The sequence below is a fragment of the Phaenicophaeus curvirostris genome, chromosome 1 (assembly GCF_032191515.1).
Source record: "Phaenicophaeus curvirostris isolate KB17595 chromosome 1, BPBGC_Pcur_1.0, whole genome shotgun sequence".
Lineage (NCBI taxonomy): Eukaryota > Metazoa > Chordata > Aves > Cuculiformes > Cuculidae > Phaenicophaeus > Phaenicophaeus curvirostris.
The window spans coordinates 206,097,902-206,113,157 of record NC_091392.1 but is presented as its reverse complement, the minus strand read 5'-3'; the positions used below and the strand labels follow the sequence as shown (position 1 = coordinate 206,113,157).

General features: G+C 41.4%; 1 protein-coding gene across 8 annotated transcripts in view; it reads left to right on the top strand.

The window, feature by feature from the left end:
- The window catches only part of YAP1 (Yes1 associated transcriptional regulator), a 92,033-nt gene that overhangs the window by 72,177 nt on the left and 4,600 nt on the right, over positions 1 to 15,256 (top strand). For all 8 annotated transcript variants that reach the window (XM_069883519.1, XM_069883520.1, XM_069883521.1 and 5 more), the window contains 2 exons: positions 12,507 to 12,637; positions 15,009 to 15,121. In XM_069883519.1, coding sequence (XP_069739620.1) covers positions 12,507 to 12,637; positions 15,009 to 15,121 — 244 coding nt within the window. The remainder of the gene's footprint in view (positions 1 to 12,506; positions 12,638 to 15,008; positions 15,122 to 15,256) is intronic.

The following is a 15,256-nucleotide window of genomic DNA, read 5'->3' as shown; positions in this document are numbered from 1 at the left end:
AACAACCTTCTTGTTTAGCATTCTTGAGGATATTGCTGTTCCAGTCCTGATGTCATCAAGATGTGTATTTAAAGCAAAACTCCCATTAGATCTAAGGTAGTATTTTGTGCCTTTTAAGTACTGCTCATAAGAATGTTCTTGTCAGTCTGTTTAAACAGATATGATCTCAAAGAAGGATATCTGTAATCTGTTAATACAAAGTCACTTGAAATATTTGTGATTTTTAAGCATGCACAGTATAACAGGATTATTTAACAGGTTAGACTTACAAAATAATGGGGATATAACATGTAATTATTCCATTTTGATGTTTAACAGGCTCCTGCAAAGATACTTTTTCTGTATAGAAAACAAGAACTCTGAAAAGCCTCCCAAGCTCAGACCAAAAGAAAATTGGTCAAAATGTGAAGCATAATAAAGAGTTTAATGCAGACTTCTTTTAGGCTCTTAAGAAACTGAATATGGAATGAATCCCTGAAAGAGTGGATTTATAGATATGTTCAGAGGGCTTCTTACTTGCTGTTGCTCACAGTGTTCTTAATCTGCTGGTTCTTAGGACAATATTTCTATTGGCTTGTACTCTACTTTGTTTTTCTAAGAGAAAACACTGTATGACCTCGGCAAGAGAAACAGAATAAAAGCAAATGTCCTGTGTTTGGAAGCCAGGAGTACTGATGTACTCTTGCATTCTGAAGAGTATCACAATATTTGTACATTACTAGTTTTCCTGAGAAAGATCATCTTCAAACTAGGAGCCTTAGACCTTAGAAACAGAACTGGCAGCCTGGAAAAAACCCACTTTTTTGTTTGATAGTATCTGTGCAGCTGTAAAGCTGCAGCGTTGTAGTTGAGATGTAATAATTTGACTCATTTCAGAGCATTAACCACATAATGATCTTGTTGATCAATATTAGATCTTATTATGGGAGGGTAAAAAATTCCTATAGAATTGCTGGTAAACAAGGGGAAAAAAGAGAGAAGCACGCTCTTTCACACTAGTTGGAAACGCGTTATCTTGTGCCACAATTAGGTCATTCAGAAGGGATGTTTTTCTTACTGAATGCCAAAAGCATACTCTATTTTTCTTGTATGCCTGAAGCCCTGTCATACAATTGTTCGCTCCTCCACAGTAACTTCTTCCTGTTGCCAACTCAGAAATGTGCAGCAAGTGAAGAACTTTGGGATCAGTTGCTTACTTAACTCGATAAGATCAGATTTTTGAAACTTCTTGAAGTTCTGACTTAAAACACTAAAAGCTGCAAAAAACTCCAAAGGGACCTTATTGGTAGTTCATTACATGTATATGTAGTGGTCACTCTATTTGGGATGGGAACTGATGGAAGGATTTATGCAAAAATCAGGATTCCAGTTACATTTAAACTGATGTTTTACCAGAACGTGTATTCGTTCACCTATATCCTCATCTGCCTGGGATCAGTTTTATTAGTCTGCACTTGCTAATGGTTCAAGCTGTTATTGAGTGATCTGATGGATAGAAAAGGAAGCAATTGGGTCAACAACTTCAGTAATACTAGCTTATTCATGTTGTATCATCTAAATGTGGAGGTTTAGGGGGTTACGTGTCACTTCAATAATGTAGTGAACAGCCACACGTGGAAGAAGGTGCTCGAGAGAGAGCTGCTTCAGGAAACTGGTCCCTAAATGCTTCTTGAGGTCTTACACTACAGAGGCAAATGTCTGTCTTCTCCAGTGATGCTGTCATTGAAATCCTGGTCTAAATATCCTGTCAGGTCATATTCCGCCTAATAAATCTGTGAAAAATCTGTAGGAAGAATGAACATTTTTTTGGTCAACTTTTTCTTTTTGACAGATCTTTTCTTTCCTTTCTGAATGAAATTAATGAAGTTTAGAGGAATTATGTGCTTTCAGGATGATAAAGCTGTGCTTGGGGAAGAATAACGGCTTCTCTTGCTCAATTTTAGGTGTTCTTTTAAGGAGTATTGAAAATCTTCCTATATCCTGTGCTCTTAATTCTGGGAAGACTAAGTCTGTTTTAGAGAGCGTTTGTAAAGAAATTACATGACACCAGCGTCCTTGAAGCTTGCCCTTAAGGAATTCTCTTTTATAGGGATAAAAAAAAACCCTGAGAAATATTCCTTAACTTTTAACCGAGTCTCTAAATCACAGAATCAAATAGGTTGGAGGTCATCCAGCCCAACATCCTATTCCTTCTTGCCATTTTTGTCCAGATAGCCTGGATACGGTGCTGTGGTTGTAGTGATACCTTTGGTCAGGTCTGCTTGCTTTGGAGTGAACATTGTGCCCTTGCCAGCTTTTATTCTCTGCCATTATACTGTAGCATCCTGTAGTGACAATAATTCTCAAACTCTTGATATGCCTTAGCACTTCTTTACTTCCTGGAACAACTGAACAGTTCATCAGCTTCATCTTTTGTAACAAGCGTTTGAATGAGGAGAGATTTTATTATCATTCTAAAAATGTCCAAGTCAAAGATATTTGAAACAAAAATTACAACTTCTATATTTGCTGTGTATAAACAAGAGCTATTGATGCTTCTAATTTGAAAACACCACGCATCTGTCAAGTTACTTAGGCTCATCATCATCAATTATCTTGTCATATCAATTTTACTATCTTAAAGATGCCTACCTGTCTCAGTTAAGAGATTGAGTGACTTCACTTTCTCTCTCTCCCCAGTACCTCGTCTTCCATTTCTCTGCAATTAGCATCCACTTGTCAATGATGTCTCACAGCAAGTGTCAATCAACCTTGCCATTAATCATAAAATTGACTCAGTGTTAGGTAAGAGTTCTTACCTTCCAGTATACGATTGGAGAGATAGAGTCAAATAATGTTGAGGTATTGATGATGTTATTCTTGGATGTCGTGCTACTTTCTTGTGCTAAGGCTGGAGGAGTTCTTATTTGTCTGCCACTAATATTCAAGTATTTGTTTATTAGATCAGCATACTACACAGCCATTTACCTGATTGGTTCCTCTGTACGTGCTTGCTCATCCCATATCTGCTGCTTGTTTCTAGCCCTGAATGGTGATCCTGTTCCAAAAACCAATACAACCCTCCTTCCTTGCTCCTCTGCTCAGTTACGCTTTAGAGTTTTCCCTGTGCTACTTTCTTGGTAGTTTGGCATATTTGGCTTGTGCTCTCTGTTCATTGCCTCCGTTCTCTTGATCTTTATATTTTATGTACTTCTTATGTTCTCTGAGAGAGTTGCAGTTGTTGAGCCTGGAGAAGAGAAGGCTCCAAGCAGACCTTCAAGCGGCCTTCCACTGCCTGAAGGGGGCCTCCAAGAAAGCTGGGGAGGGACTTCTTACAAGGGCGTGGAGTGATAGGACAAGGAGGGAATAGCTTTAAATTGGAAAGGGGAAGATTTAGATTAGATGGTAGGAAGAAATTATCCACATTGAGAGTGGTGGGACACTGACACAGGTTGCCCCAGGGAAGTTGTTGCTGCCTCATCCCTGAAACTGTTGAAGGACAGGTTGGGTGGGGCCTTGAGTAGCCTGATGCAGGAGGACATATCCTTGTCCATGGCAGGAGGGTTGGAACTGGATGATCTTTAAGATCCCTTCCAACCCAAACCATTCTATGATTGTCTGTACTATTGCTCTGGACTTATTTCTTATCAACTTTTGAGTGACATTCTGGAAATTCTCCCACTCAGTGAAGAATCTGCAGAGACATATGGCCAGTCTGTCACTGTTTACTGAATCATTTGGGTTTGTTTCATATTTTTTTTTTCTTATTTGGTCTTACTGCATAAAATATAAGCACTTACAGTACTGAATAGTTACTGGATTTGAAATGTTTTTGACGTCTTTCATCAGCTTAGTCCATATTTCCTGTGTTACAGGAAAGTATTAATTTCTCAGGACACTATTACTATTTTTCAGTAAAAGATTTTTTCAGTCATATTGCATCTGCACCAATACAAAGCTGTGTGGTTGTCAAATTTGTGGCCTTTTCCAGAAGGCAAAGAAGGCATTGTTAAAAGCAATTGCAGTCTTGAATTCTATACTCTTGAACTTCCATGATGTTAGTGAAGCTGGAAGTTTTACTGAAGACTTAGATTTTGGCTTTTTCCTGTTCCATATAATATGTTTTTAAATAACAGAATATACTTGTGTTCAAATCTTACTGAAAATAATGAGCGATAAATATTTTAATTTCTTAGTTGATGCCAAATATTGTTGTCCCTTGAACCTCTTCTTTCCTGTCCCTGTGTGGGTTATCTGACCTAGATTAAACATATAAATTACTTGTCTTGGTGTCATCAAGAACGTTCATGTTGAGGGGAGTGGTTGATGTTGGTTTCTGATTGTTACTTTGTGGGTTTTGGCGATGCCTCTTTTTTCATTAACAGAGGAGGGCTGTGAAATGATCGGAGCGTTGGGCTTGTTCAGCCTGGAGAAGAGAAGGCTCTGAGGAGACCTTAGAGCAGCCTTCCACTGCCTGAAGGGGGCCTCCGAGAAAACTGGGGAGGGACATTTTACAAGGGCATGGACTGATAGGACAAGGGGGAATAGCTTTAAATTGGAAAGGCGAAGATTTAGGTTAGATATTAGGAAGAAATTGTTCACACTGAGGGTAGTGAGGCTCTGGCACAGGTTACCCTTGAAGTTGTGGCTGCCCCTCCCTGGAAGTGTTGAAGACCAGGTTGGATGGGGCCTTGAGTCACCTGTTCTTGTGGGACGTGTCCCTGCCCCTGGCAGTGGGGTGGAACTGGATGATATTTAAGGTCCCTTCCAACCTAAACTATTCTATGATTCTGTGAGTCAAAGTGCTGAAGCCAGTCATTTGGTATTTGAACGTGGCCACTGATACAAATGACTTTTACAACATATAAGAAGAAAATGACAAATGACTTGTAGCAAATTCATATCTGTACTGTGTCCCTTGGTTTTAATTTGTCCTAGCGCTTGATATTTGACGCAGAAAATTACCTGTGATATGTCCTATTCTAAGAGATTCATTACATGTAAAGTTTTGAGGAGGGCTAGCTGAGACACAGTAAAGAGCCTTTCCAACAAAGTCATTTTCCCTTTCAAAATTATTACTTCCAATTGTTTGGGTTTTTTAATTAACTGTCACAAATAATACCTGAAACTTCTCATTTTAGTGGAAGTAAATATCGTATTCCCTCCTTTAGTTGTTTTACTCACTTGATAGCTCTTTTTTACCATTACTAAATTTTGCCTTGTCCCTTGTGGTTTAAATTTTCAGTTAGCTCTTTTGCACAGTGAGCAGAAAACATGGAATGGTTTGGGTTGGAAGAGACCTTAAACCACCTCCCACCAGACCAGGCTGCTCAAGGCCCCATCCAACCTGGCCTTCAGCACTTCCAAAGAGGGGGTATCCACAACTTTCCTGGGCAACTTGTGCCAGTGCCTCACTACCCTCAGCGTGAAGAATACCTTCCTAATGTCTAATCTACATCTTCTCCCTTCCAATTTAAAGCCATTCCTGCTTGTCCTCTCACTCCAAGTCCCTCCCCAGCTTACTTGGAGGCCACTTCAGGTACTGGAAGGCAGCTCAGACAACCCCAACTGTCTCAGCCTGTCCTCATACCAGAGGTGCTCCAGCCCTCAGATCATCTTCGTGGCCCTCCCATGGACCCCTTCCAACAGTTCAATATCCTTCTTCTGTTGAGGATTCCAGAACTGGACACAATCCTCCAGGTGGGGTCTCACAAGAGCAGAATAGAGAGGGAAAATCGCCTCCCTTGACCTGCTGGCCACACTTCTTTTGATGCAACCCAGGATACAATTTGCCTTCCAGGCTGCGAGCACAAATTGCTGGCTCATGCTCAAGTTTCTCATCAGTGAGCAACCCCAAGTCCTTCCCACAGTGCTGCTCGTAATCTCATCATGCCCCATCCTGTATTGTAACCACGGATTGCTTTGACCCAGGCCTTGGATTGTGCAGTTGGCCTCATTGAACTTCATGAAATTCACACAGGCCCACCTCTCCGGCTTGTCCAGGTCCCTCTGAGTGACATCCTGTCCTTCTGGTGTGACAACCGCACCACTCAGCTTGCTGTCATCTTTATTGCAATCCATAGATCTAAGTGTAACTTTCTTTATTGGTTTGTGTGGCAAGAGCTGTAGAATTTGCGTTTCACACTTGGTTTGTTGGTGTAGGAAATGTTGAGCATCAGTTGCTATAAATTACAAATTATGAATTAGGAAAACTACTTGTGTTATATGAATAACTTGAAAATTCAGAAGCTCTAATTCCACTTGCAGCACCTAAGCTTCCCTGGAAGTGTTGAAGGCCAAGTTGGATGGGGCCTTGAGCAGCCTGGTCTGGTGGGAGGTGTCCCTGCCCATAGCAGGAGAATTAGAAACAGATGATCTTTAAGGTGCCTTCCAACCCAAACCATTCTATGATTCTGTGATTCTTTACAGATCAGCAAACATTTTATTGTTTGGTTGTGGATGTGGATTTATGGATAAGTGTGGATTTATGGATAAATACCCTGTCTAAAGCTCTGTAGTGTAAATCAGATCTGCATTCATTGTGTCTGTTTGGGTTTTTATGCCCCCAAATGCTTCAGGACGCATTTTGTGTCTGTATCGGAGTTGTAGCTCCCTGCAATAGATTTCCTGGAGTCACTGGTGCTGCTTGCAGTTGCAAAACTTAATCGCTGTAGTACAGCTAAAGCAATTGGTCAGCAGAAGATATGAGTCATGTTGACCTTAGTACATGGCCGTGATTAACTGCTTTTGCTGAAAGCAAACAAAAATTGGCAGAAGGAGGCCATCCAGCTCGTCACGGCCTTCGTGATTGCTGACTCCTGATTGCTGACACATACTTGCCTTACTGGTGCTCTGAGAAACCTCAACTGGGCAGGTGCAGTGCTGGAGCTGTGAGCAGAGGTTGCAAGAGGAGTAGGAAGTAGTGGCACAGCAAAGGACTGCAAAACCAGACAAGAAGCAAGGCTTTATTTACAAACATCTATTCCAATTTATGCTGCCTTATCTCTGCTTGCAATGGTTTCTGTAGCATCAAGTTCTCTGCCAACTGTATACAACACAATTAATTATCACTCTATCACTATCGCCTCTTAAATTGATTTGGCTGGTTTTCGTGATTGCAACACTGAATGATTTATGTTTCCCCCTTACTCTTCACTAATTGCGTAACTCTTCATTGCTGAATTCATTTGTCTTCATTTGTCCTTGCATATTCCCTCTCTTTTGTGTGTACGCTGTAACTTTGTGGCCCTCAAACAAGAACATACATACTTAGTCTGAAGAAATAACTGGTGCTGCAAGTCTGACCATTGTTTTGTGGTCTTCTCTTTCTCCTGACACTTCTTTCCCATCACAGTGAAGCCCATGGACCATTTGGTAGTTCAGCAATGTTACAATTGGACATTTTAAAGTAAATTTACCCCCTAGGAGCCCCAGTTGTGTGGATATTTCAATTCGAGTAGCATGTCATGTGTTTAATACAGTAAGAATATATGTGAGTCGTTGAGGAAGTCTTCTACCTTTCCTCAAAAGCATGATGAAGATAAAAATGCTCCGAGAAGAGTAATTTTATAAAGTTAATTTAGACATGGTGTTAATCATAGGATGGTTTGGATGTGAACAGATCTTAAAGATCATCCAGTTCCAACCCCACTGCCGTGGGCAGGGACACCTCCCACTACACTAGGCAGCTCAAGGCCCCATCCAGCATGGGCTTCAACATTCCAGGGAGGGGGAACCCACAGTTTCCCTGGGCAACCTGTGCCAGTGTCTCCCAAACCTCCCTGTGAGGAATTTCTTCCTGATGTCTAATCTGAATCTTCCACCTTGCAATTTAAAGACATTCCTTCTTGTCCTACCACTCTGGGCCCTTGTAAAAACTCCTTCCCCAGCTTTCTTGGAGGCCCCCTTCAAGTACTGGAAGGTTGCTCTGAGGTCTCCCTGGAGCCTTCTCCATGCTGAACAACCTCAACTCTCTCAGCATGTCCTCACAGGAGAGATGCTCCAGCCCTCAGATCATCTTTGTGGCCTTCTCTGGACTTGTTCCAACAGTTCTATATCTTTCTTATGTTGGGGATTCCAGAACTGGACACAGGAGTCCAGGTGGATTCTCACAAGAGCAGAGTAGAGGGGCAGAATCCCCTCCCTCATCCTTCTGGCCACGCTTCTTCTGATGCAGCCCAGGACACAGTTGGCCTTCTGGGCTGCGAGCGCACGTTGCTGGCTCATGTTGAGCTTCTCATCAGTCCGCACCCCAAGTCCTTCTCCGCAGGGCTGCTCTCAATCACGTTATCCCCTGTCCTGTACTGAAAACACAGATTGCCCCGACCCAGGTGTAGGACATTGCGCTTGCGTGTCAGGTGTTTAATACAGCGAGAAGATGATATTTGAGTTGCATGTGGGACTCTTTCACCTTTCTTCACAAGCATGATGAAGGTAAAAACGTTCTGAAAAGAGTAATTTTATAAAGTGAATTTGGACATGGTGTGAATGACCTGAAAGTTCATATAAAATGCAATCTGTGTGCAGTTATGAAAAAAAAACCATAGCTATGGCCAGCCACATAGATTGCACAATTCTGGCCTTATTTTTATAATCGCTTTGCTTAAGGAGATGACAGATCGTTCTGGTCTTTCTGGGATAACCCAAAGTCAGTTTTTGTGTTAACAATAGGAATGATAAGATTTTCTTTTCCCAGAGGTACCTCAAGAAAGCTTGACATACTTACAGAAATAGGATGAGATCAAGTTGTAGAAATCTAAGCCAGGATTTTGTCATGGTTTTATTTTTGCCTCCAGACTTTAAATACTTCTAATAAAGGATATCTTTTAAAGCATGAACTAAAAGCCTAGAGTTCACATTGCTCTGTTTGGAACTAGGCGAGGCTTGTACACTCCCATAATTTTTTTTTTTTCAGTATAGGAAACACTTAAAGTCCTTATTACTGAAAATTAGCTTTTTAAGGAAGAACCGAAAAGACCGACACAACTATACCTTCCATTACACGTGCCTTTTAGGAAAAGTAGTCTTAATACATTCCTTAGGGCTTGTAGAAAACTTTGCTTATCTTACGGAATGATTAAAAATTGCTCTGTATTTGTTTCTGAATAGCTCGTCTTTTTTGGCAATTCCTTTCTCTTTCAGACTCCCAGACTGACATAAATTTATTACTTGAATGAGTAATGGAATAACATTCTTTCCAGGGGAAGTGCTGTAGTCGTGGCTCCTGAATAAGTAGCTGTAATGCTTCTTAAAAATAGTTACAAATAGCTGTAGTTTTACACTTTTAGCAATGTTGTTGTTGAAACAAGGATAAAAGTAGTACCGATACTAAAGAGACTTACTTCACTATGTTGTACCAGCCAAAGAATAGGCAAAATACAGTTCTTGGTCCAGCTTTAATACGTAACTTTTTAGTGGGCTTTCAGTGAAATGTGAATTTTCTTTCTTTGCTGGCAGGATCTGAGCGACATTTATTTTTACCATACTGTTTAAATTAATAGATTGATGACTCTTCAATCTCTCCTGCCTTCTAAGGAAGACAGAAAGGGAATCATAGAATCACTGAGTCGTTTGGGTTGAAAGGGACCTTAAAGATCATCCAGTTCCAACCCTCCTGCTACGGGCGGGGACACCTCCTGCCAGACCAGGCTGCCCAAGGCCCCTTCCAACCTGGCCTTGAACATTTCCAGGGATGGGGGAGCTACAACTTCCCTGGGCAACCTAGGCCAGTAGCTCACCACCGTCATCGTGAAGAATTTCTTCCTAATCTCTAAACTATATCTTCCCCCTTGTCCTTTCACTACATGCCCTGGTACAAAAGTCCCTCCCCAGGTTTCTTGGAGGCCTCTTCAGGTACTGGAAGGCCACTCTAAGGTCTTCACGCAGCCTTCTCTTCTTCGGAGTGAAGAACCATAACTGTCTCAGTCTGTCCTAATAGCAGAGGTGCTCCAGACCCCGGATCATCTTTGTGGCCCTCCTTTGGATCCATTCCAATGTTTCCATATCCTTCTTAAGTTGCAGATTCCCGAACCAGACACAGGACTGCGGCTGAGGGTCTCATGAGAGCAGAGTAGAGGGGCAGAATCCCTCCCTTGCCTTCTTGGCCATGTCCCTTTTGCAGTCCAGGGGCCGAATGGGCTGCGAGTGCACTTTGCCAGCTCATGTCAAGATTCTCATCAATCAGGACCCCCAAATCCTTCTCTGCAGGGCAAAAATGCAGAAATAACTTTCCTCTTTTTTAAATTGCTTATTCCTTTCTGCTGCCTTTTTTTGTTAAGTTATAGAATTGAAATTTATGGGGTTTTTTTTCTTTCCTGATGTCAGTAGCTCTTGGAAAATGGGACCTGAATGGATTTTTTTTCTCTCTTGTTTTTAAACTATTGAATGAGAAGGCAGTGCTAATTGGAAAACCAGGCCTAGCACACAACAAGATATAATGTCACTTTTCTGCTTTATGTATAGAATTGACTCCATCTATTATTTTCCCTTTGTCCATTTTCACTGGGCAAAGAGCAAGATTAGTTAAAAGTTGCTACATCACATGAATGCAGTTTCTCAGAGAATCATAGAATTACTTGGTTGGAAAAGACCTTTGAGTTCATCGAGTCCAACTGTACCTGTCCATATCCCTGAGCACTTCATCTACATGTTAAATACCTCCAGGAGTGGTGACTATACCCCCTCCCTGGACAGCTTCTGCCAGTGTCCAGCAAGGCTTTTAGTGAAGAAATTTTTCCTGCTGTCTAATCTGAACCTCCCCCGGTGCAACTTGAGGCCATTTCCTCTCATCCTGTCGCTGTCACTTGGGAGAAGAGACCAACACCCAGCTCTCTACAACCTCCTTTCAGGTAGTTGTAGACAGCAATAAGGTCTTCCCTCAGCCTCCTTTTCTCCAGGCTAAACAACCCCAGTTCCCTCAGCAAACTCTTATAAGGTTTTTTTTCTCTACCCACTTCATAAGCTTCATTGTCTTTCTTTGGATGCGCTCCAGCACCTCAATGTCTTTCTTGTAGTCAGGGGCCCAAAACTGAATACAGTATTCGAGATGCGGCCTTACCAGGGCACAGTCAGATTCCTAGTCCTGGTGGCCACGCTGTTTCTGATCCAAGCCAAGATGCCATCGGCCTTCTTGGCCACCTGGGCCACTGCTGGCTCATGTTCAGTCGGCTGTCAACCAACACCCCCAGGTCCTTCTCTGCCAGGCAGCTTTCCAGCTACTCTTCCCCAAGCCTGTAGCTGCACAGGGTTGTTGTGTCCCAAGCACAGGACTCTTGGAAGGAAACTTATTAAAGGAGTACGTACAGTAATAGTCCACAGGAAAGGGAGTGAAGCATATGCAGATTAGAAAAGCATGGTAGGGAAGCATTCAGTATTGAATTGAAGCGTTCAATATGCTGGAAAATAAAAACTCAAACTCAGCTTTACTAAAATAATAATAAAAATAGTAAAATATATACAAATATATGAAATCGTGCCCCCATCCCACCCTTCGGTGACTCTGCTTCAGCACAAATGCTTCAGAGCAGACGCAAGGGAAAGGGTCCAGGCTAGGAGGGAGCTGAGCTCAGGAACTGGATTTGGGAATGCATAGATCCAGGATCAGGGCAAACGCACAGATGAGTTCTTCACTGGATGTTGGCCATTGAAGAAGATAGCGAGACCCTTGCGATCTCTCAGTTTTATCCCAAGTGTGATGTATATGGATGGAATACTCTGCTGGTTAGTTTGGGGTCACCTGTCCTGTACACCCTTCCCTGCGGGTGCAACATTTTTTGCCTCTTCGACTTGTGGCTCCACCAGCTCGAGGATGGCCTGGGTTTCTATAGGAATAAGTATAAGCATTGGCCTTTCTGCATAACAATACCCTGTGTTATCACTTCTAGAGAGAAACATTGTCTGAAAAACACGCAGTTTACTTTCAGAAGATGAAGTTACTTAGACCAGAATGAGCTGAAGTTAGAAAACCGATGCTAATTTAGCTCAACACTAACAGTTGTCTTAGCTTTACGAAGAAGGTTCTGCGGATTTGAAGGCCGTTTCAAAATGCGTGCCGCAAACAAGACGAGGGAGTGGGAACTTGTAGGGAAAGACTTTAAACTTTGCGGAATGAAACAGGGAAGATAAAAAGGAAACTAGGAGCTAAATCGGAACTTAAAAGAAATAGGTGGAAAAGTGCCAGTCAGCAGAGCTAGACAGACGTATCTTAGAGGTCAGATAGCATTAATTCTTTTTTTGATCTTAAGAATAGACTTTGCAAAAGGATGTTGACGTGAACTAGAAAAGATTTATGTAAACATACAGATATTTGTATCCATAAATATGCTTACAGTGAAGTCTGTGTAACACTGGGCATTGACTGGTGAATTTAAGCCAGTAAAAATTCTTGCTTTGTTTTCAGAAAATTCATTTCATTTAAATCTTGTAACTGGAAGCAGTAAAAGTATCAATTACCTCTAATGTCATGTGTTTATGTATCTGAAAAGCACATTCAAATGCCTAACATCATCTTTTTTCTCCTCCTCTTCTAGGAATTGGCTCTGCGTAGCCAGCTTCCAACAATGGAACAAGACGGTGGATCTCAGAATCCTGTGTCATCTCCTGGAATGTCTCAGGAACTGAGAACAATGACTACAAATAGTTCCGATCCCTTTCTTAACAGGTTTGTAGGAGTAGCTACTAGAGGGAAAAAATTGATTTAAAATTGTCTTTGGTGCGTGTAATAGTTTATTTTGAACATCTGTCTGTGCCAAAAGCCACAGCTGTAAATGAATCTTTCCTTAAATGGCAAGTCTAGTAAAAGTTAGGATTAAAAGCTGTCTCCAGTGGGAGGAAGTAGTCTGTTCAGACTTGTAGGAAGGTTCTTTATTCAAAGTCATAACATGTTTGCCTCTGCATAATCTGTTGACTAGCAGTCATTTCAAATTACTGACTCAGAAGAATTTGTGAATAGCTTGCTGTGAGATCAAATGAACGGTGAGGCACGTTTAGGACTACACCTTGAGGTTCATTTTAAGGTTTCTCCATTCACCCCTCCCCTCCATTTCAGGTATTTAATTTAGCAGTATTTTTACTCTGTTAATGTTAGCTCTGCAAATAGTTGGATATTTCATTTAAAATGCTGCATTATTTTGAAGTGGGTCTTGTAATTCAAGATGTAGCATTTTACAGCGTGTAGACTAGTCTTTCTCATATAACTTTTTCCTTAAACCTTATGAGTTGGAGTGTTTGTTTTGTTGGAAATACTGTTCTAATTACAGCTTGCAAATGCTTTAACCTAACCACTACGACTTCAGCGAAACTGCTGCAGCTTGACAGAAGTCGTGTCTGTATTTTTTGCCTAGCATGCTGGAAAGAAAAGATGTAAATGGTAAAACAGTCCAATCTCTAAGCCATACAAACTTTTGATTAACAGGCTAAAAATCAACTGTTTCAGCAGTATCAAGTAGTTAACGTTACACTCTATTTTGTCAGTAATTTAAACTGATAGCAACTCAATGTTCCCTACTACAAAAAAGGATAAATTATGTATTCTGTCAGAGTTCATCAATACTTTTCTGTATTACCTTGAAATGTTAGTCTAACGTTAGGATGATTCCTTGGATGCTCATGAAGTGTAACAACATGCTTGTCCTTCTCATTAATGATACATTATTACACTGCTGGACAACCCCTTAAAATTCATCTTGATTCTTTCAATGTAAGTCAGTCTTAACTGCCATGAATTTTGCCACCATGCAGTTTAAGACCTGCTCAGAAGGTAAGATATCCACATCATCTTAGAACTGACATGGTTTTGGAGTAAGCAGGCTTAAGTAAGCACTGTAATTTTAGGTACTGCAAACTGTTTAAATCTTTGTAAACCTTTCCTGTAATTGTAAATACTTTCTTGTGTTCTTTTAAATAACTTAATGTTTCTGATACTCACACTTAGTTTCTTCATTGCCAAGAGAAGTTGTGGCTGCCCCATCCCTGGAAATGTTGAAGGCTAGGTTGGATGGGGCCTTGAGCAGCCTGTTCTGGTTGGAGGTGTCCCTGCCCATGGCAGGGGGGTTGCAACTGGATGATCTTTAAGGTCCCTTCCAACCCAAACCATTCTGTGATTCTACAATCCCAGATTTCCCACTGCAGCTTTCTTAATCTTGCTCGCTCTACTGGCAGGAAGGTAGCAGTAAGAAACCAAATGCGCGTAGGACGCTGTGCCACCACTGTTTTGTTAAATATGTTGTCAGCATGATCGCTCTGAACAGGGCTTGTTGACGGGATGGCTTCTGTAGCAGCATTTGATATATATTAGGGCACTTTCTGGCCATGACACGTGTGACTGAACGAGTAGTAATGCAGCAGCGGGAAGCAACCAAGAATCACTGAAGGAGTTCCAGCTATAGCTCCTATTTATAACAGCAGTGACATAAAAATACACTTCATGGGCTGATTAAACATGGAAGCATTAGTAGTTAGAAATACTTCATCCTTATAGAAGCCTGAAAGGCTACACCATCATGTGATAAATGCTTCCAATGACTTTTAGCAGTGGATGGGCACGCAAAGCTGAATACTATGCAGAACACAGGTGAGCAGTTTCCTAAAGCCACTTTATGCTCTCATCAAGTTAAATTGCATCGGAATAGGATGCTTTTAATTGTAAAAGGTCTGCATAAAATAAAGCCCAGGTATCTCACACAGCCACAGGCTTCAGTTTTTGACTGGAGTAGAGCATTTTAGGAAAAATTTCTTCACTGAAAGGCTTCTTGGGAACTGGCAGAGGCTTCCCTGGGAGACAGTTGAGTCCCCATCCCTGGAGGTATTTAAAAGACAGGTAGATGATGTGCTCAGGGATATGATTTAGTAGTGAACAGGTACAGCTGGACTTGATGATCTCAAGGATCTTTTCCAACCTGGTGGTTCTATGATTCTATGATTTTTCATGACAGCAGTGTTTTCAAGGCCCTTGAGTTGATTCAAAACCAAGCATGTATTTTAGTTTCTTCAGTACTTTACCCTCTTTTTTTTCTCCTTTTCTTCTGTTGCAGTGGAACATATCACTCCAGAGATGAAAGCACAGACAGTGGACTTAGCATGAGCAGCTATAGCGTACCCAGAACCCCCGATGACTTCCTCAACAGTGTTGATGAGATGGATACAGGTCTGTTTTTGTGTACATCCCTAATGCATGTTTTACAAACACACTTGTGTCCTTTTGCAGTGAAAACAAGCAATTCTGAGAAGCTGTGCTACTTCTTGCATCGGTTCTTTACCTTCTGTTTCTGTAACAGAAATA